Source organism: Saccopteryx bilineata, chromosome 7, assembly GCF_036850765.1.
Source record: "Saccopteryx bilineata isolate mSacBil1 chromosome 7, mSacBil1_pri_phased_curated, whole genome shotgun sequence".
NCBI lineage: Eukaryota > Metazoa > Chordata > Mammalia > Chiroptera > Emballonuridae > Saccopteryx > Saccopteryx bilineata.
In genome coordinates, this window is record NC_089496.1 from 21,868,843 (window position 1) to 21,894,081 (window position 25,239).

At 40.3% G+C, this 25,239-nt stretch overlaps 1 protein-coding gene across 5 annotated transcripts in view; it reads left to right on the forward strand.

Moving 5' to 3' along the window:
• Window positions 1-25,239, forward strand: part of CDK14 (cyclin dependent kinase 14) — a 635,411-nt gene that overhangs the window by 393,686 nt on the left and 216,486 nt on the right. For all 5 annotated transcript variants that reach the window (XM_066239829.1, XM_066239828.1, XM_066239831.1 and 2 more), the window contains one exon: window positions 19,586-19,679. In XM_066239829.1, coding sequence (XP_066095926.1) covers window positions 19,586-19,679 — 94 coding nt within the window. The remainder of the gene's footprint in view (window positions 1-19,585; window positions 19,680-25,239) is intronic.

The window sequence follows — 25,239 nt, forward strand, 5'->3', positions numbered from 1 at the left end:
CTCTCCCCCCTCCCCCCATAACCACCACACTCTTATCAATGTCTCTTAGTTTCACTTTTATATACATTGATTATTAATGAATGATCTCCGAAAGTCCGATTCTCTGATCCCTGTACTAGATTATTATTGCATTGTTGAGTGGCTGCCAAGGTGCCTAATTTAATGATGGCTTTGGAGATCTGAAGGAACCAGTTCTATTTTTCTTTTAATTTTAAAAACTATTTTTTTAATTTTGAGAGAAAGAGAGAAGCATCAGTTTGTTGTTCCACTTATTTATGCATTCACTGGTTGATCTTTGTATGTGCCCTGACCACACATCAAACCTGCAGCCTTGGCATGTTGGGATGATGCTCTAACCAGCTGGGCTGCCAGGCCGGGGCACACAAACCAGTTCTATTTTTCTAACCTTAGCCTGGTTGTGGTTTTTGTATCCCATGTTGTTTATCAATGTACGTTTGTAAGAGAAAGAATGTGTGTGTGTTTTCAGTGGATTGTTTAGTCATGTACTATATTAGTGATAAGTGAGCTAAATAATAATATATATAATGAGGCATTGTATCTAGTCTTCACTACTAAATATTTTTTAAAAATTAAAAATTTCCCTGTTTTTTCAAAGTTGGCAAAGTAATTGGAACCCACAAAGTGGTTTTTGGATAATTTTTAAGTGGCCAATCACACTAAGTTTCATGATATTTAGATAGCCCTTAGTATACTCGGCTGCTTCACTGGTTTGTGAGATAGCAAAAGGTGGTTAAATGTGAAATTCTTTAAGAAATATAGATTACACAAATGCTGAGAATAGCATTCTTATTAGTTCTTAGTATATTAGGCAAGTGAAATGGATTGCACTTTTATTGGAGTAAAAGCATACCTTAGAGAAACTGTAGGTCCCATTCCAAACTACTACAATAAAGCAAGTATCGCAATAAAGCAATTTGTAACCCTTTTGCTGGTGGAGGGCCTTATCTTCAATTTGTAAAAAACACAACGTGTGTGAATGTAAAAAAGCGAAACACAATAAAACTAAGTCTGCCTTTGTAGCATCCAAGGGCGCTGTAGGACATACTGAAGAAATAGAATCTGCTCTCTTTGGCTTTAAGGAAATGAACATACCATTTATGTCTGGAGAATTAGAAATTTTGACCTAGATGCTTTCATCCTACTGTGTGTGTGTGTGTGTGTGTGTATTTACTTTGGAAATATATAAATTAGTGCTCAAAGTGTAGAGACCATTGGATGTATACTAGCTCCTTTTATGTTTTCAGTTGTTTGTTTATTTATGTAAAAATCAGTCTCTGGTCATGTAATTGGCAGTGGTTTGCTGAGTGATGGACAGAGAACACATTGTGCAGAAGAGAACACTTTGAAAGCCTAAATTAGGTTCTATCTCTGCCACTTCTTCCCTGTGCAACCGTGGTTGACCAGATCCATGTACTATCCTGATCTTCAGTTTCCTAATTAGGAAACCATGAAAATAAAACCTATTTCAGGTATGACTTTTAACTTATAGCTACAATAACAGTAATAACAGCAAAAATAGTAATCTCCTGCCTCACCTATATTTGCCCTCTAATTTCCCAGAAGCAACTACTTTCAACTCTTAGTATCTACCTCTATATGTCTTAAATAATTGTTTATATTGCTATTTATTGATTTACTGTTTTAGACATTATCTACTAGGTAGATGTTATAATAGATATAAGTTTGATTTTCTTCTATCAATTATTACCCACTTCCCTTCAATCTCCCAATATAGTCTATATTACATTTTGAAACATTAATATGTAAATATCCCTGCTTAAGTCAAGTGGTATTCACAATATGTATACTTTCTTATATAACCTTGTGTTCTTCTTGGACTTTTATAATGGTCTCTGACTTTTATTCATTTAATTGTCTTTGTTCTTAGTCTTAATTATTTATAGATATGAAAGATATGTCAATTATGTATGAAAAAAATTCAAATGCTCAAACATATCAGCAAATCTATCAATCCCCTTTCATTTTCTTGACATCTACCTCCCTCAACCCTTTCCTTATAACTTTTCTCTGGCAGCTGTCTGATTTCTTGCTTTAACACAGCTGAACATCTGTCATCCTGAGACTTCTATTTTCCCCTCCCCTGTTGTCATAGGTCCTAAGTTGGTTATTTTCTGTTTCTCTTCAGATCTGTTCTCTACCCTCTTCTGCCCTGCTCTATGTCCTGGATGGCTGGCCCCTAAGGAATACATCCTCCTAGCTCTCTTGGCTACAATTCCAGTTGGGTTCAGGCAATGGACAACAGGGGAGAGACAGAGATGGATTATTCTTTCCTACTTTAGCCCATATTTCTGGAAATGGCTGACTACAGCTTCTATGGGGAAGTCCCTCTTCCATGGTTCTCACTGTCAATAGATTTCAATAACACTTGACCTTTTTCATTCTTGGGGGAATAATGGCTCTTAGTTGTAAGGCAAGTAATGGCTTCCTGCTGTTGCTAGCCTCTTAGTGTTTCAATGTCTTATTGATTCCCTCACACCCCTGGAGGTAGGCACTTCATTAAAGTCTGTTCTGGGTTGGATTCATTCTCCTGCTGGACCTTTACTGATTACAGATTCCCTGTTTCCTGGATTCTGAGTCTTTCTCCTTTAGCTTCCTAAGAAAGAATGCATTAGAGATATAGTTTTCAAATTGTTCGTTGTCTGAAGATGATTTTATTCTGCTCCCACGTGTGGCTGATAGAGTTTCGGTCTGACTGTGATAGTTAGGCTTGTCCCTCAGAATTGGGAATGCCTTGCTTAAGTTTCTTGGAACTTCTCGTATTGCTGCTAAGAGGTCTGGCTCCATTCTGATTCACAGCCATTTGTCTGCCGCCTCGTACTTTCTCTCTGGAAAGTGTTAGGCTCTTTTCTCCATCCCTGGTATTCTGAAATTTCATGACAATAAAGTTTATATGTATCTTTTTCTGTTGGTTCTGGGTAGGTTCCCTTCAATATAACGACATCTTTTCAGTTCTTAGAAAGTTTCCTTGAATTTCGTTTTTAACGATTTTTTTTTGGCCTCCGTCATCTCTGTCATTGCTTTTTGGAAATTAGTTTGACGTTGGAGCTCCTGTCTTAATCCTCTGTTTTTTAAAAAACGTTTTTCTCTTCTTATTTTATCACATTTTGTCTTCCAAATCTTTCATTCTTTTTTTTTTTTTAAAAAAATTACTTACCCTGTCTATAACCCCTGCTTCCTTTTTCTCTGGTTTTGTTGAAAGCTTTCCTCAAATATGGCACAAAGGGAATCCTTGGCTGTCTATTTCCATTTATAAATGATACGCTATGAATCTATATGCTCAGCTCATTATATATTGTTCAGACAAAAAGCTGGACTTTTCACTGGAAGACCTTCAGATGTCAGTGTCTGGAGGCCAATTCTTTGTTCTTCCTCAGATGATTCCTGGCAACTGACATCCTCAAAGCAGGACAGGAGAGGGGGCTGATGGTCACACAGGCCAGTAAACATATTTTTCACTTAATTTCCCTTTTTTCAGCTGTGTGCCTCACTCTGCTCTCACTTTGATCCTCAGTTTGAGGCCCTTTGGGTTTAGTTTATTCCAGAGAGGAAACATTCAGGATCCCGCTGGTGGGTTGGTGTGCGAGATAGTCAGAGAAAACCTGTGGGTCAATTGCTTATACAAACTCAATTTCCACCCTACACCCAGTTGTCAGACATACCTGCACACTTTCTAGAACCTGTGTCTCTAAGCCCTGAGCCTTTTCTGAGTTGTTGTAAGTAAATACTCTGAACTGCTTGTGGTCTGCCTGGATTACCACATCTTTGGAATGGAAAGGGTATCTCTCATTCACTTGTCTTTTCATCTACTTATTTTATCCTTGTTTACAATTTTAATCTTTAACTGACACTTCGATCACTTTGGGGAAGGATGGGGAATTACCATATGTCCTGCTCTTGTTGATAATTAATATTTGCGGCTTTTACTATGGATGATTGATGACTAAGGGCTTTGCCCTGTAGAAATTTGTGGTTTTGCTCTGAAACAGATTTGAACTGTAGGTGCTGATGGGTGGAAGCCAATCAAAAAGCTTAACAAAGGCAGTTAACAAAGTTTAACAAAAGCTTCACTGCAGGCATCTGAGTGTGGTGGTAGAAATTTGTAATCCTAATCACTTAAGTGTTAGTGAAATAATGATATCTTATTTATGAAAAAAAAACACAAAACTTGAAAGCCATAAGCTTTTTGATGAGCTAGTAATGAAAGGAAATAGACTGTGAAGTTCTAGTTCTTAAAAAGATAAAAATTTTACATGAATTTAAAGAATTGATTGTAGAAAGTAGACCTTTGGATGAATGGCATGTGTGGATCCAACATAAGCTTGTTATTAAAACTAGAGAAGCGATTAGTGAAACTCTTTCAGTAACTGTCTCAGTCAATATAAAGTTTCTAATCCAATGAAGGTGAAAAGGTGTTAACTTATATGCATAGGAAATATGTGATTGGGAATTGAAGAACAGAAGTGGAGACGTATGTGCTGTTGTAACGTCTGTGAATTAATTCCTCAGGACACTGCATTATCTGAAATGTATTTTAATTAAGAATCACGTTTTTATTTGTTGGTATTCTGCTGTATGAATTAATGTAACTGAGTGTACTAGTAGCTTTCTTTATTTTAGATGCTATATAATTGATAAACTTAGATATTTATTTTGTTTTATTTCTTTAGTTTTGCTCTTCAAATATAGTGTCCTTAGATCTCTATTGATAAAAGATGCCATTAAGGGGGGAAAATAATACAATAATTGAAAAAGAATTAAAGTCAACTAAAATAACCTATCAGTGGTCAAGAAGTAGTTTGCTAAATTGCATTAAAAAATAAAACAAAACTTCATCATAGTGTCTGACAGGCACTTACTAAATTATGAAAGACAGAATTTGAGTAACTCCCTATTTTTCTGAACAGCGTGAGTTGTTTATCTTTCGCTATGGTATTTTATATTTCTCTGTATTTCCTTGTGAGACAGTAGATTCTAAGAGCCAGATGTTTATATATTATCACATTTTATATGGAAACTTGAGAAGATATTTTTATTCTTTGTAATCAATAATTTAATGGTTCTTCCTTGATTGCTAGCTTTTACCATGTTTGCTTCTAAGAACAATATGTTCATGCTTACTGTAAACTCAACAAATGAAAAAACTTTATCAAATATATAAATTTTGATCTGTCATATTTAATTCTAGAATATTGAACTTAGAAATTGCTTCAGAATTTTAGTAACCCAGTGAAATCAATTCATAATTTTATTGTTGTTTAATGGTCATTTTATACCCCCATCCCCAAACTCTGAAGATGCTTGATTATATTGCACACATTAGCTGGTTGATAGTAGGAAAAAAAAAGTAGAATTTCAGTGCAGCCCCCTTCCCACAAAGACACTCTCTTATACAATATGAGTGTCTTCATTCATTCATTCATTCATTCATTCAACAAAATCTTACAGAATTTCCAGAGGGTCAGCAGTGAAAAGACCTGGTCCTTGTCCTCAACACCACTCACTAGTGTCATTGCAACACCCAACTTCAGGGGGCATCATTCACAGTGTACTCTATGTGCAATGACTAGCCCACGCAGCCACATTCCAGAGCAGGTCTTTGAGAATATTTCAAGAAGCCCACAGAATGGACAAGGAGGATTTACAGTGGAAGGGTTTTGCCTTCAGGTTTTCCATACATTATCTATGGTCTCAGATGTCAAATATGTTACCATCAAATAGTCTCTCAGCAGCTCTTCTCTGCATGATATGCTAGATACAGTTTCTCTGAAGAGATTGCTTGAATGTGTCATTTGCTTTGATCTTTAACATAATTAGCCGTGAATAATTTTTTTCCTAATTCTCCATATTAATGCAGGAGGATTAATATATTCGCAGGGAGAAATCTTATAATATGACTTCCTTGTTCTGCATCAGCTGTCATATAAACAGAAATTAAAGATATGCAAGCTTTGCTAATTGGTTTTTTTCTTGTCTTGACTGGTCTACAGTTATTCCTTGGAGAAGTGCTTTCACTGGTAGCATTTTAAATGACTAATCAAATGGAACTTCTCTTTTTTTATTGTCCCATAGTACAAGAAATAATATTTCTCTGCAGTTGAATGCAGAATTATGAGTTTTATGCTGTTTACTTATAGCAGTCTTCAGTAAGGACCTTCCCTAATTATACTTTAAGTTAATTGTGCCTGGTTTTTTGATATTCCTAGTCTGAATAGTCTCATTTATCTCTATAACCTGGGGCTGTTGTTTTAGTACTTTATCTCTAAGATTCTCATTATCTGTGGGAGTCTGTTTTGAATTCTCAAGCATTTTAAAAGAGACAACCATCTTATTTTCAGTACACTAGCAATGGTGATAGACTTCAGTTTTTTAAGGATAGTTTTATTGTCTGCTCAAACCTGAATTTTGAAGACTTGATTTTGGCATTATCCTTATCCTTCTTAGCATTTCTATCACCAGGAACAGGAACAAATTTCCTGTTTCTCTTTCTTCTTTTTTAATCTGCCAGACTGACCAAATAAAGCCACGTTTTTCTAACTGGGGAGTCAGCATGGCATAATGAAGGGATCCCTGACCCAGGATTCTGGTACTGCAACTAAGACATTTAAATAATGTAATATAGTTTCTTTAGATGTAAAAGTCAAAACATTGTCTTTGACTTTCTCTCAAATTCCTCTGTCGCTAAGTTTTACCATTCAAGTAAATTGTACTGCTAGAATTCCTTCAGAGTGACTTTATAAATCAGGTTAGGGTTTAGACATTATAGTGAAATTATTGAATTTTTAAAAAAATTTTTAGTGTTTAATTTTATATGATAATATTAGTTCTTCATCACGTTTCTTTCTCTGCTGCAGTTTCTTGTGTGTACTACTCACACTAGTTTATACAATATATTCATTCATTTTTAAGATACTCATTGAACACCTGTTCTGTACCAGGCATTGGGTCAGGTCTGGGGCTTATAGAGATGGGAAAGAGCCATTCATGACTTCAAGGTCAGAGAGTCAGACTGATGAGCTATTCACAGGTATACAGTTGGTGCAGGGGTGGCTCAGGGATGATGATGACCAATTCATCCTTGAGAGGATAGGTGAGGGCTCAGGGGAGGCGGCACCAGGTGGTAATTACTTGGGCTGATTTGTGAAAGCCATCTTTCCAAGGTGACAAAGCTGGGGTCAGAGGCCATGCTGTGGACAAAATATCTTACCAAGGGGTGGAACAGCTGATATCTGTGGGTAGGAAAAAGGACATGGTTTAAGAAGCAGGTAGAGAAAAAGGAAGGAATGGGTGTGAGGCGATAATTGAAGACCGTGATGGAGAGCTATTTAGGAATGGTTAGGATATTTCGGATGTGACAACTTGATGACTTGAGGAGAGCAGTAAGGGAAAGGCAAGGGTACTGGATGATTCCTGTGTTTCTGGCTTAGGTGACTGGCCCAGAAAGCAAGAATACAGCTTTGCCATTTGATTTTAAAAAATGAGTGTGTGTGTGTGTGATATTACATATACACACACAAACATGTATGATAAAATGCATGTGTACTGAGATACATAGATGTATTGAAAACATATGAACAAGAATTATCACTGACTTAAGAAACATGAATGCTGGTTGGTACTTTGAGGCGGTTGGGTACTTGAACTTCCTCAGAGTCCCATTTCTGATGTCGACGCAGGAAAAGGGCTCCCACTCTCCCGCCTGGCTCCTGAGTCAGCAGCCAGCCAAGGGCTTTGGTCTTAGTGAATGAGCTACAATATTTGCCTGGACTTCATTCTTCGCTTTTATTTAATTTTTGTTCTGATATACTGTACTTAATTTGTAAGTGCACCTTCTTAGAGATATAATTGTTTCATCGTTTGAAAAATAAATCTTAGAGTTTCCCGTTATATAAAAAGTCTTATTGTTTTGGATCAAATGTATTTTGAGATGGGCTTTGCCCCACCATCTGGGTTGGGTTTGGTTTGGTTTGGTGTTCATTCCTGGAGACTTAAGTACTCCGTACAAGTATTTGACTAAGATATATTGTGCCTATCTGTGCCTAACGAAGCGCTAACCACAGTAAATGATGAGTGACAGTGTAATCAATTCAGTTCCTTCAGTAGCCATCAAGGGCATGAGGAATGTAATTTTTTAATCTTTCACTTTTCAAATACTGTAAATGCCAACTTGAAAAGATCACGTCTATTTTATATAATAAATTTTCTTATAAATTATTGCAAAAAAAGTTATTTTTTTAAATTTTGATCTTTAGAAACTAACCTAGGGAACAAAACCCTGGTTAATTTTATGAATATATACATTTCAGCACAAAGAAGTGAGATAAATAAATGGCAGTCTTGGTACCTCAAATCACGCCAGCTTAATTGCATAATGGCTTATTTCAGTGATGCATGGCTAAATAAAATTACCTATTAGGCTCATTCATGAGGAACCTTTCCAAGTTAGTATTGCATTCCTGGGTGTTAAATTCAGCTTGTGTTCAGCATTTAATCTAATTTATTTCACTAGGCTCCTGTTTCTTTGTTATACCTTTGATGAGAGCCTGAATCAGTTTTCAGAGAATTCATCCAAACTATGAAACTCCTTTCAAAACAGAATTACCTAGATTCCTTTCAGTTCTTGCTCCTCAGTTTCTGGTCTGCAGCCAGCAGCACCCGCCTTGCTTTGAGGCGTGTTAGAGATGCAGGACCTCAGGCCTCACCCCAGTCCTGCCAGTCAGAACCTTTATTCTGCCCAGACCCTACGTGATGGGCGTCCACATTAAAGAGTGAGGAGAGCTGCTTCGGGTGCTTTTTTCTCACACGCCGACTTTGAGGGAATTTCTTCTGCGGATCTAATGTGAAAATAGAGAAAGGCAAACCCTGCAGTGAGCTGTGGTCCTGTTCATTTGTCCTCCTCTCAGAGCAGCGTGACACTGTATTTATCCACAGCCCTGTCTGTGCTTCTCTGAACTGGAGTGGAGGTCTCGTGACTTTCAATTAGGGAGGTTGCAATGAGAAGGGGCCGGCCGGTCTCCCCCCTGGTGACAGGGTGAGCTGGCTGGGCAGCTGTCTATACTGTGTCAGGATCCGGGCTCTGTGGTTAAATGCTGCCACTTGAGAGCATAACTGTCACTCTCTGCTTAAAGCTCTCTGCCCTATGGAGCTCACGCCTTTGTTAATAAATGGATGAAACTTGAAGCTAAAATCTGGGAGGGTTTGGTTTTTTGGGGTTTTTTTAGATTTTAATTGAACCATATCTTAGTCTTTCTACGTTGTCTACTGAGATGGGACCCAACTGTTGCCCTGAGAATTAAGAAAGAAGGAGGGCAGTGTTTTATTTTTTGATGGTGAAAATACGATTAATGTAGTTTAGATAAATAATAATTTCTAGGTCCTATTTTATACTTCTTAATGTGGGATGATCATTTATTAGGTTAATTAGCATCTTGTGACATCAATATCTTTATGAGAAAATTGAGTATACTCTGCTTGAAATGTCATGTGTCAAATGCAGATATGATTTGAGTAGGGAGTTGATGGATTTAATTAATCCCTATTCTAGTTGAAAGATAAGAGTTGTCGTGCACCATAACATCCCAACAGGACTTTAATTCATAGGTAGATTACAATGCATCTTAGCTGGTGACTGTAGTGACCTAACCCTATTTCATTCAGGTCTGGGAAGGCTATTATATTGCCATAACCCTGTGGCTCATTTGAACTTTGTCTTTTAAGCTAAAGACCAAACCGATATTCTGAGAAAGATGAGAGTGGCTAATACATTTACAAATAAGTAAATTACAGTTGTAGGAAGTACCATGAGAAGCATGGAATTTGGGTATGACCTAAGCCAGGGGTCCCCAAACTTTTTACACAGGGAGCCAGTTCACTGTCCCTCAGACCATTGGAGGGCTGGACTATAAAAAAAACTATGAACAAATCCCTATGCACACTGCACATATCTTATTTTAAAGTAAAAAAACAAAACGGGAACAAATATAACATTTAAAATAAAGAACAAGTAAATTTAAACCAACAAACTGACCAGTATTTCAATGGGAACTATGTTCCTCTCACTGACCACCAATGAAAGAGGTGCCCCTTACGGAAGTGCGGTGGGGACGGGATAAATGGCCTCAGGGGGCCGCATGTGGCCTGCTGGCCGTAGTTTGGGGACCCCTGACCTAAGCCAACCAATCTGAGAGACCAGGAAGCCTTCCCAGAGAATTGCCGTTGAACTTGTTTCCTACTCTGATGGAGAAAAGTTCTTGCCCCTTCCCTGGGAATTTAGTTTTTCCTCCGCATTCCATACTCTCCCCATTGCCTGAAATTTAATAGTTTAGATAAAGGTTTTTTATCTTGAATTCCTTTGCCATAAAGTGTGTATGTCAGTTTTCAAATACCTTCATCTCAAACTTAATCTTTAGTTTTCTGCCCAAGTTATTTAAGGTTAACTTTAACTGACATTTTACATTCTAGCCTGCAGTTCTGGATGCTTGTGTTGCTTTCAAAAAACAATTCATCAAAATGCACAGAGGTTCTATTTTTCCCATATGGGGAAAATTCACAATGCTTTGACTCTTCTACTTAAATGTCTAATTTTATATACTGTCCCAAGGAGATGCTTCTCCATTTCACCTTTTCTAAAAAAGAAACTTTTGATTTTAGAACAGTTCTAGATTTATGGAAAACTTGCAAAGACTATAGAGAGTTTCTACATACTTTTTACCTGGTTTCCCCTATTGTTAACATCTTACCTGTGGCATATCTGTCACAACTAAGGAACCCACAGTGACATATTACTATTAACTCAACAACTTTATTTTGATCTTACTGGTTATTCCCTAATTTTCTTTTTCTGTTTTAAGATTTCATTCAGGATTCCACATTATCTGTGGTCATCCTGTGTCCTTGACCACCTCTGGGTTATGACAATTTCTTGGACTGCCCTTGTTTTTCATGACCTTGACAGTTTTGAGGACTACTGGTCAGGTATTTTGTAGAATGTTACTTGATACAGAGTTGTCTAATGTTTGGGGGAGGAAAGCTGCCCAGTTGAAGTGACCTTATCATCGCATTATATCGGGAGGACTGCTATCTTCCTGACTTATCACTGTTGACCTTGTTCACATGGTCAGGATTTGCTAGTTCCCTCCATTGTAAAGTTACTCTCCACCCCCACCCCTACTTCATACAATGCTCTTCGGACACAACTCCCTAAGCTCAGCTCCCACTTGAAAGTTGAGACAAGGAGAGCGGAGGGAGGGTTGTGCTGGTTTTGATTCATTCATCTAGCAAATATCTTTGAGACCATACTGTGTGCCTGGCACTTCTCTGTGTTGTGGGGACAAGATGATGGCCACAACCTAGCCCTTGTCTTTTGGGTCATTCATGTAGAGGAGACATACTCCAAAAAAGCAAAGACAAGCTAACATCTTTTGAGTGTTGTGGTGGCTGAGAAGGACATTTCTAAATGAAGTCATTTGAGCTGACCCCTGAGTAACAAGAAGCAATGATCCACACACAGGGTGAGGGAAATGCATTCTGGGCAGAGGGAACAACTCAGGCACAGACCCTGACAAGAGAAAGAGCGCTGCATGTTTCAGGGACTGACAGCAGAGCAGTGTGGCTGGAGGAAAGAAGGTGGGATGGAGAGCAGAGCAGCGTGGCTGGGGGAGAGGAGGTGGGACGGACGGCAGAGCGGCGTGGCTGGAGGGGAGGAGGTGGGACGGACGGCAGAGCGGCGTGGCTGGGGGAGAGGAGGTGGGATGGAGAGCAGAGCAGCGTGGCGGGGGGAGAGGAGGTGGGACGGACGGCAGAGCGGCGTGGCTGGGGGAGAGGAGGTGGGATGGAGAGCAGAGCAGCGTGGCTGGGGGAGAGGAGGTGGGACGGACGGCAGAGCGGCGTGGCTGGGGGAGAGGAAGTGGGATGGAGAGCAGAGCAGCGTGGCGGGGGGAGAGGAGGTGGGACGGACGGCAGAGCGGCGTGGCTGGGGGAGAGGAGGTGGGACGGACGGCAGAGCGGTGTGGCTGGGGGAGAGGAGGTGGGACGGACGGCAGAGCGGCGTGGCTGGAGGGGAGGAGGTGGGACGGACGGCAGAGCGGCGTGGCTGGGGGAGAGGAGGTGGGATGGAGAGCAGAGCAGCGTGGCGGGGGGAGAGGAGGTGGGACGGACGGCAGAGCGGCGTGGCTGGGGGAGAGGAGGTGGGACGGACGGCAGAGCGGCGTGGCTGGGGGAGAGGAGGTGGGACGGAGAGCAGAGCAGCGTGGCTGGGGGAGAGGAGGTGGGACGGACGGCAGAGCGGCGTGGCTGGGGGAGAGGAGGTGGGACGGACGGCAGAGCGGCGTGGCTGGAGGGGAGGAGGTGGGACGGACGGCAGAGCCGCGTGGCTGGAGGGGAGGAGGTGGGACGGACGGCAGAGCGGCGTGGCTGGGGGAGAGGAGGTGGGACGGACGGCAGAGCGGCGTGGCTGGGGGAGAGGAGGTGGGACGGAGAGCAGAGCGGCGTGGCTGGGGGAGAGGAGGTGGGACGGAGAGCAGAGCGGCGTGGCTGGAGGGGAGGAGGTGGGACGGACGGCAGAGCGGGGTGGCTGGGGGAGAGGAGGTGGGACGGACGGCAGAGCGGCGTGGCTGGGGGAGAGGAGGTGGGACGGAGAGCAGAGCAGAGTGGCTGGGGGAGAGGAGGTGGGACGGAGAGCAGAGCAGCGTGGCTGGGGGAGAGGAGGTGGGACGGAGAGCAGAGCAGCGTGGCTGGGGGAGAGGAGGTGGGACGGAGAGCAGAGCAGCGTGGCTGGGGGAGAGGAGGTGGGACGGAGAGCAGAGCAGCGTGGCTGGAGGGGAGGAGGTGGGACGGACGGCAGAGCCGCGTGGCTGGGGGAGAGGAGGTGGGACGGACGGCAGAGCGGCGTGGCTGGGGGAGAGGAGGTGGGACGGAGAGCAGAGCGGCGTGGCTGGAGGGGAGGAGGTGGGACAGACGGCAGAGCCGCGTGGCTGGGGGAGAGGAGGTGGGACAGACGGCAGAGCCGCGTGGCTGGGGGAGAGGAGGTGGGATGGAGAGCAGAGCAGCGTGGCTGGGGGAGAGGAGGTGGGACGGACGGCAGAGCGGCGTGGCTGGAGGGGAGGAGGTGGGACGGACGGCAGAGCCTCGTGGCTGGAGGGGAGGAGGTGGGACGGACGGCAGAGCGGCGTGGCTGGGGGAGAGGAGGTGGGACGGACGGCAGAGCGGCGTGGCTGGGGGAGAGGAGGTGGGACGGAGAGCAGAGCGGTGTGGCTGGGGGAGAGGAGGTGGGACGGAGAGCAGAGCGGCGTGGCTGGAGGGGAGGAGGTGGGACGGACGGCAGAGCGGCGTGGCTGGGGGAGAGGAGGTGGGGCGGACAGCAGAGCCGCGTGGCTGGGGGAGAGGAGGTGGGACGGACGGCAGAGCGGCGTGGCTGGGGGAGAGGAGGTGGGGCGGACGGCAGAGCCGCGTGGCTGGGGGAGAGGAGGTGGGACGGACGGCAGAGCGGCGTGGCTGGGGGAGAGGAGGTGGGACGGACGGCAGAGTGGCGTGGCTGGAGGGGAGGAGGTCTCATGAGTAAAAGTGTGACGTGAAATTGAAGAGCACGTGGGGCCTTCAGTCTCTCTAGTCGCCACTCTTGGTTTTAAGGAAGAAAAAAAGCTCAAGGTATCATTTTAAAAAAAAGAGATTCCTCTCTTTTCATTAATGCAGACACACTGACATTGGATGTAGATAGAAAATAACTTGAAATCATTTCAGTACACAGCAATCTTACAGAATTTTATTTGTCAAGTGAAATTTCCTATTGTTTATGAAAATAATTTAGATAGTACTTTCAATAATAAGATTTTGCTCCCCAATCTTCAAAACGCAAAATAAAAACATCTTTAAAACGTTCATAAAAGTCAACTCTCCTCCTTCCGCCCAACATATTATTCATCACTCATAAATCCTTAATATTGAGAAGAAATTCTTATAGAGCTGATTGTAGAAGCACTATTATTAAAAATCTTCATACATCTTTTTCAAGTTAAAATACTTTAAAGGTAAAAATATTCACTTTAAATGAAGTTTTAAGAATCTACCAATTTTTGACAAAATGCACGGAAACTTTTAAAGAACAGCTATCACAGGAAAACTACTGAGGAAAATGGTAAGAAACCAGATCTTATTTGAGAGCCCATTTCTATTAATTATTCACAAATAATCGTATGTAATTTATTTTTTCTCCATAACCGATGAGGATGATTTTTCTTCTATTTATTGAATATAAGTAAGTTTTTATGCAGATGAAGCATAACATGGATAGAAGTAAAGATTTTCTGCCTTTCAGAGAGTGTACTGTCTGTAGCACCTACTCAGCTCTGTCTTGATAACTGGAAAGCAGCATAGACAACGCAGATGAAGGGGCACGGCCATGTCCCAGTACAGCCTTATTTATGAACACGGGAATACGGATTTCATATACAGGGGGTCCTCAGGTTACAACACAGCTCCATTCCTATGACAGTGACGTAAACCTGAATTTTAGTGTTAGTTGAAACACACCCTAGCCTAAATCACTTACCTATCCTAACGCAGTTGTAAAATCATAATCTGATTCTAGAACATAAAAATACAACTAAGCTACAGAAAAAGAAAAAGACATAAAAATACTGTAGTAACAGGAAAAAAATGAATGTAAAAATAATTTCTTGCATTTATTTCTGTGGCTTGCACACTGGAAGGAGCATTACAAGGTGGGAGAGAGTGACTTATTGGGAGGAGGAAGCTGGAGAGAGAGGAGAACCTGCAGAAGGTGCTGGAGATACTGGGTCAGGTGAATCAGGATTGCCTAAGGAACATGCAGGAGACGCTGGAGATGATTCTAACGGTGCTACAGGTGTTTCATCTCAGGAAGCAGCTGATGTAGAGGGTACAGGATCTGCTGCAGGCCTTTCTACCTTCTTAAAGAATTGTTCCTTGGCCCTGGCCGGTTGGCTCAGTGGTAGAGTGTCGGCCTGGCGTGCAGAGGTCCCGGGTTCGATTCCCGGCCAGGGCACACAGGAGAAGCGCCCATCTGCTTCTCCACCCCTCCCCCTCTCCTTCCTCTCTGTCTCTCTCTTCCCCTCCCGCAGCCGAGGCTCCATTGGAGCAAAGATGGCCCGGGCGCTGGGGATGGCTCCTCGGCCTCTGCCCCAGGCGCTAGAGTGGCTCTGGTCACAACAGAGCGACACCCCGGAGGGGCAGAGCATCGCCCCCTGGTGGGCAGAGCGTCGCTCCCTGGTGGGCGTGCGGGGTGGATCCCCATCGGGCACATGCGGGAGTCTGTCTGACTGTCTCTCCCGTTTCGGCTTCAGAAAAATACAGAAAAAAAAAAAAAAAAGGAATCGTTCCAGACTAGAAACTAGTTTGCCCATGTAGTCTGTAAGTATGATGCTAACGGCGTAAGCCAAAACACTCCTGTCTCAATTTTTTTAAGTTTTTATGAGAGTGAGCGTCGTAAACTCAAAACATTGTATGCCGAGACTGCGGTAACCCGAGGACCCCCTGTAATGTGCGTATATCACAAAGTAATCTTTTTTTGAGTTTTTGAACCATTTTAAAATGTAAAAGGCATTCTTAGCTTATAGGCTCTGTAAAAACACACTAAATGGGATTTGGCCCATGGTCCGTAGTGTGTGCCCTTGTGTGTTACTGTGTGTTGTCCCCCTGCCTCCTGTAGAGGAAAGGCTTATACTACTGTTCACCTCATTCATTCGCTGCTGTGAGTGAAAGGGAACAAGGTGGCTTTACAGCTAGTGGCTGTAATTTCTTCTGTCCTCACAGCTATTTTATCCCCTTATCTGCCTGTAATCTAGGTTTCCACATATATGTCCAGTGAGCTTTATCCGTCGTGTTGGGAGCCGAAAAAAATTTCAGACTTACTAGCCTAGGAATAAAACACAAACTTCTTAGTGCAGAATATGGACTTCCCTCTTTTTAACTTTTCCTCCCATTTTCCATGCAGAGCTGAAACAAAGCATATGGCTCTCTCAAGATCCCTCACTTACTGGATTCCGTCTTCACTGCCTGAATGCCCGTTCCCACCCCTGATGCCCTCATCCCATAATTCACCAGGTCCCACTTTCCTGTCCCTTGCTTCACTGGGTGTACAAGTCCTTCCTTGCTCTCCACATTGAGCTGAGCATGTCCCTCCTGTCCCTCTGGTATCTTATCACGGGGATTGTGCAGAATACTTTGGAATTACTGTTTATAGCATACAGACATCTTGTAAACAAGTTGACAGAAGTTTTCCCCAAATAGACAACAACCCTAAAAGTTTATATGACTATACCATGAGCAGTGAAGTTGAAAAAAAAACCTTTCTCTATACTATCAGACAAGGCCATCATTATGCTAAAGGGAAGACTAAGTTATCTCTGTATTCTCTTCACAGATAATACTATAGAGTTGTTATAGAAGAGGTAATCAAAGATAATGCAGGCAAAATTTTAGAAAGAAAATATTAGGTGTGTCAGGTAATAAATGTTACATTACTTTTCTAAATTTTATATTATTTGTCACATTTATTAGATTTAAAATTTTTATGACTTCTTTGGATTTATTTTCTCATTCTGAATTCACTTTCTTACCCAATTTTTTATTCATAATTTTATATTCTTTCTCAGAATAAGAATTCCCAAACTGTATGACATATAGGCCTAAAAAATATTTCATCTCTGCTCATAATTACAAAGATTAGCAATTTGGTTTAACATTTTGTTTTTAATTATGATAAAAAATCTAAAAAATCAATTTCTAAATCTGTGTCATAAATTAAATTTGGAAATTTTGAGTTCAAAAGAATTGAAAGATATATAAGCATGGGTAGATGTTTTATATATTACCTTACCAGGTAACAAATCCTAAAATAAGAATTTAAACACAGCTTTAATTATAAGGTTTTGTGACCAGTTCTTAATTGAAAAATTTAGACTAAGTGGGTGATAATTACATAATTATTCAAATTGTCAAAAGAAACAACAAATTAAAGGAGACATTTCCTGAAATAAATTTATATATCATACATATAGAACTTAAGTGGATGAATTCTTCCTAAACAAACTACTAACAGCAGTCAGTTTAATCCATCAGGAGAAGGGGGCACAGGGCTAATGCAGTGTAGGAAGGGAGCATAGGAATGCAGGCAATAGTCCCTTCATGTTAAATTGAAGGGCTTCTGTCGTTGGAAGGCAGGAAGGCAGCTCCAGTAATAAAGTATTCTGCTACGTTAACATGTTGATATGTCTTATACTTCTACTTTTTAATTTTCTTGAGCTTCCTATCTGGTTTTTATAAATCCTTTTAAGTATAATTCTCTCGGCTTCATTAGTATATCCTAAGGCATCTTTGAAAAATGATGTCATAGGAAACATCTCATTAGAAATGAGAGTTCAAGTCCCTTAGCTAGCTAAGCAGATAAGAGCCTGTAGGTGTGCTATATCTGTGCTGTATCATCACCCTCCAACTGAGTAGAGTTACTGAACAGCTTTGTCTTTTAATCGTTCTAAGTGTCATATTAGGGAGATGATACAGACCAAGCACAGTAGTGGAAAGGAATTTCTGTAAGTCGTGCTGACAGTGTTAAAAGTCACCCTACCAGCCAGCTTAGCAGGGGGTGGCTGTGCCTTCTACTGAGGGCCTTAGCATTCAGAGTTAGAGGTTGTAGTGGGAAAGATTATGGCCAGAAGGTGGACAATAGAGGCTTATGTTCTGAATAGTACAAAAGGAAGGTGCACATAGCTATATAAGATCCAAGATACTTTATGTAAACTTAAATAAGATGTAGGTTATTAGTCTTAGAAATGAATTCATTGCATAAAAATTTGGAAAATCACCAAATAGAAATTTTACACCTCGCTGAACATCTAAGGCCCCAATATTTATAAGAATATCATTGTATTTTAATATGCTAATAAAGAATTCTTGATACCTAGGTTGTATCTCAAATCTTAAATGAAAAATGTTAAAACTCATCTACTTAGAACATTGGTTTTGAAATGAATTCTTTACTACTTGACATTTTTTATATAAAGTTGCATTTGTTTTTATTCATTTTGACTATATACTATTGATGTTTAATTTGCTTAGCAATTATGTGGCATAATAGAGAAGAGATTTCTGTAAATGCATTACTTCTTTAATTCAAATCATTTTATATACAATTGTGATAATGACTGGGATAGCTATAGAGAAGTAGGCCTCTTGTCTTTAACCTCTGGAGGATCTGAAATAAGTTAGAGACACAAAGATTCGCTCACCTTAAATTGAATATGAGTGCATCAGTTAAGTACCGCAGTATTTTCAGGATTTTATTAGGATACTTTCAGGAAACAAACTTATTCAAGGTAGAGCCATTAAAAACATCCTGGAGAATTGCCAGAAGGTAGAGAGATCTAGCAAAACACTGGATCATCTGATCATCCAGGCCTTGGGAAGGCAGGAACCAGATTAGTTCAGGGGACTTCATCTGTAGGAAGTTGGCCATTCTTGCTACTTCTCTGCCACTAATCTCATATGCTAGTTTTTTTCCATTCTGCTCCCAAGTGCCCTGGTCTCCAAAGGCCCAGCAGAGGTTTCTGATTGGCTCTCGGCCTATACAGTGGATTGGTTGTTCCTGTTGGATTAAGTGCAGGTTTTTCCTGACAGACAAGGTCTCCTGGAACACTGCTGAATTGCCTTGCTAGAACTGTGAACATAGCAGGCGGAAGTGGACCTTAGTAGATGACTGATAGGAAAGGAAGCGGACCAGAATAGATGACTGATATATTAAGTGCAAGTTTGATCAACAAGCTCATAAAGGAAGTTATTCTGTATACCGTGTTAAAGGAAGACCTGTGGAAGAAATGGCATTTACATCACATTGTAGAGGGTGGGTTGGACTTAACATGTCAAGAGTAACAGATGGAGAAGGGGGAGTTCTAGGTAGTGGAGCAGATTGAGCCACGTTGTATAGGTTTATGCTTGGACCATGGGCAGGTGAGTCTGGCTTAGAGATCCTCAGTGTATTTGCCCTAAATTACCTGAGAGTCCGAGTCAAGCCTGGACTCCAGCCAGACTGATTGAAACAGAATCCTTGGGGTTGGTTTTCAGATCATTTGCACATTTTAAAAGTTTCCTGGATAATTTTGATGCAGAGGTGTTTGAGCCCTGGACAATGAGAGAGAAGACTACATTATGAATTTGTGAAATCTGGTTGGAAAAGAATATTAGAACAAGACTGTGGTAGCTTTCTCTATCAGGCTAAGGAGCTCATTGGGCTGTATCCTGTAAGTAAGGTGGAGCTACCAAGTTTTACCTTTTTATTGCATCCAACCTTTTTCTGAGCACAGTGTAGTTACATCTATTTGAATTCTGTACAGGGCAGTAAACAGAGGGGGAAAGAAAGTTGTGGCATCTAGGTGTGTGTGTCATAGCCTTTGGTACTCACTGAGAAAGTATTTATTCATTCCTTTCCCTCTGTAGGGGTAAAACTTCTAATTCCAGATTTACTTTTCTAAGCAGAACATATTGAAGTTTTTGTAACAATTGTTTCTTCTCTCTTTAGGGGAGTTGGCTGCATCTTTGTTGAAATGATTCAAGGAGTTGCTGCTTTTCCAGGAATGAAAGACATTCAAGATCAGCTTGAACGGATATTTCTGGTAAGTTCTTTATAGAATGCTTTTGCGAAAAATTGGTTTCTAACTCATCCCTTAGTGTCACATTCCACAGTGGTTGTGGAAAATAATTTTAAACGAATTTATTGGTTGCCCCATTTCATTCTAACATATTTTTGGACATTTGAAAAAGCCAGAAGTTAGTTAACAGTTATGCTTTTAAACAACTGCACATTAATAAGATGACAAAATGGTTAGAAGGGACAGGAGGTCAGAGGTGATAGAGAATAGTGGGTAAAAATGGGAGCTCAGACAGAAAAGCTGCAAATAATTCATATAGCTGTACCCCCTTCAGGTAAGTGTAGCTTAACTCCTTCCCATCTCCACCCACTTGAATGTGGCTTTGATCGGTAACTTTTTTTCCATAAAGCAGAGAGCATGGCAAGATAGGAGAGGGGAGGAGAGAAGAGTAACATTAAAATGGAGAAACCAGGCGAATAGTATCTCAGCTAGTCTTCCAGGTTATTGGCCTGTTGGTAGCATGTACCCTTGATATAATGTTTGGAGAATGACACTTCCTTGATCTTTCTCCCACAACCATAACTTCAGTTGAATCATGAAAAGTAGATTGCACAAACCCAGACTGAAGGACATTCTACACATTATCTGACTAGTACTCTTCAAAATTATTAAGGTCATCAAAACAGGGACAGTCTGAGAAACTGTCATAGCCCAAAGGAGGCTATAAAGGCATGACCACTTAATGTGATGTGGTGTCCTGGATGGAGTCCTGGAACAGGAAAAGGACATTAGGGAAGAGCTGGTGAAATCCAAGGAGAGTGTGCAGTTTAGTTTCTCTCAGCATACCGATAAGTGTTTCTCACTTGCGGCAAATGTTCCATATAATGTAATATTTTAACAGTAGGGGAAACTGGTGAGGGGTATACAGGAACTCTCTACTGTTTTGTAACTTGTCTAATATGATTTTAAAATTTTAAATATTTAAATTTTTTAAATATGCAAAAAATAAAAATAAAATGTATCCTAGATCGAGATGATCTGGGTTTATCTCTTGATCTGTCACCTTGGGCAAGGAACTTAGCTCTCTGAGTCTTAGTTTTCCCATGGCAGAAATGAAGGGTAATAGTAACACCTACCCCATAGGTTGTTTTGAGGAATAATTGTCTTATTATATATGAAGTGCTGTTAGTACTATGCCTAACCCATAGTAAATACCCTGTTGATTTTCTGTCTGGAAGATCTATCCAGCAATGTCAAGGGGATGTTAAGATCCCCTACTATGACTGTGTGATTACCCATCTCCCTTTAGGTCCATCAGTATTTGCTTTATATATTTGGGTGCTTCTGTGTTGGATGTATAAATGTTTACAAGGGTTATATCCTCTTGTTGGATTGATCCCTTTATCATTATGTAATATACTTCTTTTACTCTTATTATAACCTTTGTTTTAAAATATATTTTAGTCTAATATAAGTATTGCTATCCCAGCTTTTTTTTCTGTTTCCGTTTTTGTGAAATATCTTTTTCCATCCCTTTACTCTCTGTCTGTGTGCCTTCTGATCTGAAGTGGGTCTCTTCTAAACAGCATATACATGCATCTTCTTTTTTAGCCACTTTTCTCAATTATAGTTATTATTTATTATCCATAAATTTCCACACAGAATAATAAAATAATGTTTTATGATTATAATAATAATACATCTTTGTAATGAAAGATCCCCACAATATCACAAAATAGAAAAGTTGAAAATCACTCTTTTTTCTACTACCCAGAGAAAATCACATTTAGTATGTTGATACATATCCTCCATTTCTACACATGTTAAGAAAACTGAATCATATCTTGTGTACTGCTTTGTAACTTTCTCTTTTTTACTTAACAATATGTAATCAACATCTTTCATTGAATAATAAATCTAGAGACATGATCATTCTTAATGACAGGAGTGTTTCATTGTATGGATAAGGTATTTGCATAGTTTGTTTACAGTTATTAACTGTTAAACAGTGCTGCCAGAAACTTCCTTTGTACAATATCTTATTACTTGAGAATTATTAGACTTGAATCTCCTTAATTCAATAAACATTAATTTTCATAAATCTATTAATTCTTACACATCCATCCTTTTATCTAAACTCACAGAATACTTTCTTCTCCCTGTTCTCAAGAGAATCTCTTACTGATTTCATTGAGATTCTATTGAGTCTGTAGATTTTATTAGAAAGAAATGATAATAATATTGAGCTTTCCCATTCAAGAATAAATTATATTCCTCTATTCATATTTTATGGCCCTCAGCATCAATGTATAGTTTTTATAAACATATATTTTGGCTTTTATACTACTCCATACTTTATTTTTATTAATTATTTTAAAGAATGTCTCTCTAGTTATTTTCTTAAAAATATAATAAACTTGTTTATATATTATATCATTGAAAAATAATAGCAAAAGAGGGAATTTTAATTGGCTATAGTTTGCATTGTGTAAAAACATTTCAAATATTTACTTTTTGATTTAGTTAAGGCTCAAGGATAATAATAATACAACTTCATTATATTCTGACAATAATTTTCTAAAATTCAGATTGCACTTAACTATTTACTCTCTGGTACCTCTGTGTAATACTTATTTGTCAAATTACTATTTATGCTAAAATCATTAATTACTATATTTAAAATCAGAAAGCTTCAAGAGGAAAATTATACAGAAAGAAATATCTTCACTTATACATTATTTTGGAATGAATTCAAAAGAAAAGGAAATGGTTATGCTAGAAATGTAGGTATATTTGATCACAATAGAAGAAAATAAATGAGTTTTATAAAATCATAGTTTATTGATATAGCTTAGTCAGAATTTTTAAGTATCTTTTTATAATGTAAGTAATTTCCAGTAGGTGCTGTCCTATAGAACTTCCTATATGAAGATTTTGCTACTATTTCTTAATTTTATGACAATAGTTTCCTAATTATATGGGTATTCAGAGGCCTTTGAGCTATGACTAGGGTCTTACTAAATCAAAGAAATAAATCACTGTAAGTTTCCCATGACAGTATTGATATCCTAAGCTACTATTTGCTCCTATTAGAGCACAGAGACCCTTACATGCAAATGAACATCATGATTGATGGTAATAACTCTTATCTTTTACTGTGGTTATCATTACATGTGTAGTGCTTTTTCTAAGTAAACTGCCCTTTGGTAATTGAGAGATAAATACTATCCTCTAAAATTGCAGCTTTATAATTAAAACATTATGTTTTACCCATAAGAATTAGACATGATCAAAAAAAGAGAAATCTACAAACTTCTTTTGACAGCAAATGTTATCGTCTTAAATATTTCATTTCCTCCACTGAATTGTTTAAATTTGCAAACGCTAGCTCTGTGTCATATTCCACAGCAGACTCTCTCAGGAGTTGTGCAGTCATTGGAAGAAGACATTCTACTAACCCAATAGGGTTGACTCCCTGGGACAAAAAGCTTTTTCATGGTGACCTTTTCTGTCTGGTCTGAAGAGGAATGACAAAGTGTAATTAAATTCACTCTCACAAGCTTCTCACATAAATTACAAAAGACTGTTTTAAGCAGCAGTTGTGTATCTGGTCTCTCCTAAAACATTGCTCAGGAACAATTACTCTGAGGAGTCGTGAAACATGGGAGTATTTGGTTGGTTTGGTATTTTATTGTAGGGATAAAGTCCATTCATTTGCCTATGAACTGTATAAGAAAGGTGGTTAATAAGTTTGAAGCACAAAGTTACTAGCTTGTTACCGAAGATAACTAATACAATTAACTCCCACATGCCGAGTCTTTATTAACAAATGAGAAAAGCAACAACATTCCATCAGTAAAGCCTTTATATTTTTCTTTAGGTGTTTTTTCTTCCTTCTTTTTCCTTTTCTCTTTTTTGGTGGAAAGGAACAGTTCACATTTTTAACAAGTCCAGTGAATTCATTTCTACAACATAATAACTCTGTTGATATATTTAAGGTGAACTGACTATGCTATAATTTGAGATTTTACCATTAAATCATTTTCATCATTAACTCATGATGCTCATTCACAAGAAAAGGGAAGTGATAGAATTTTGACAGAATAATTTAAGATACTTTGAATTGCCAGGTGAATGGGTACCTTGTTCTCTAAGCAATAACTCTTATCTTAAGTCAAAACAGTGATTTATATTTTTTTCAGCACTACCCATTTTTTTGGGGTTTTTTTTTTTTTTTTTTTTGTATTTTTCTGAAGCTGGAAACGGGGAGAGACAGTCAGACAGACTCCCGCATGCGCCGACCGGGATCCACCCGGCACATCCACCAGGGGCGACGCTCTGCCCACCAGGGGGCGATGCTCTGCCCCTCTGGGGCGTCGCTTTGCCGTGACCAGAGCCACTCTAGCGCCTGGGGCAGAGGCCAAGGAGCCATCCCCAGCGCCCGGGGCCATCTTTGCTCCAATGGAGCCTTGGCTGCAGGAGGGGAAGAGAGATAGAGAGGAAGGAGGGGGAGGGGGTGGAGAAGCAAATGGGCACTTCTCCTATGTGCCCTGGCCGGGAATCAAACCCGGGTCCCCCCGCACACCAGGCCGACGCTCTACCGCTGAGCCAACCGGCCAGGGCCAGCACTACCCATTTTTTAATGTGGTGTAATCTGTTCACCTCCATTAATTGCAAAAATAAGCTATAGATGTGTTCATCTAGGTAAATATATATTCAGTGACAAAATCAGAACTAATAAAAAATTTGTGTTCTGATTACATCCTGAATTGAAAAAAACAATCTGCTTGGTGGAGCCCTGGGAATCAATCTCTCTTTGTCTCTCTCTCTCTCTCTCTCTTTCTCTCTCTCTCTCTCTCCAGCAGCTGAACAAATGGCAGAGAGTGCTTGCACAGCTGTCTGGGACCTCTGACAGGTACTCTAGGCTGTGTGGTTCGTGGCCCAGTGTACAGCAGCCAGGACAGAGGGACCAGCATCATTCTGTTCAGGGGCCCTGTCCTTTTTCTCTCTACCTTTGAATGTTGTTAACCCTGAGGGTCTCACCTTTCCCTGTCTCTTGAGTCTTCTGAATTGCAATGGAATTTCACCCACCAGTTGTTTGTTAACCTATTGCACATTATTTGACTGGTACAGTTGTTAAAATGTTTTCTTCCGTGTGTGTGTGTGTGTGTGAGAGAGAGAGAGAGAGAGAGAGAGAGACCTACTTGCAACTTAGAAAGCTACTACTTACTTAGCAGGGCCTTTGAGTCAAGTCATTCCTTAAGCCAGCCTCTGTTTTACAGTGGACTGACTGTGAAGACCCAGTTCCCACCCTTGCTTCCTGATCCTGGTTCTGTGTCCAGGATCTTAGCTGGAACAATAACCCTGAGGTTTCATGATTGGCTAGGACAGCCATATAGAATGTAAGAGAAAGCTGATGCTGATTCCTTAGATGGTCATTACCATCCCATTGTATGTAGCAGCCACACTGTTAAGGTGGAATATTAATATCACAGATTTGTATCATCGCTACCATTACTAGATTGGCTTCAGGTCATTTCCAGCATCCTTCAGCACTCACTCTGCGGCACAGGTGTGACGGTTC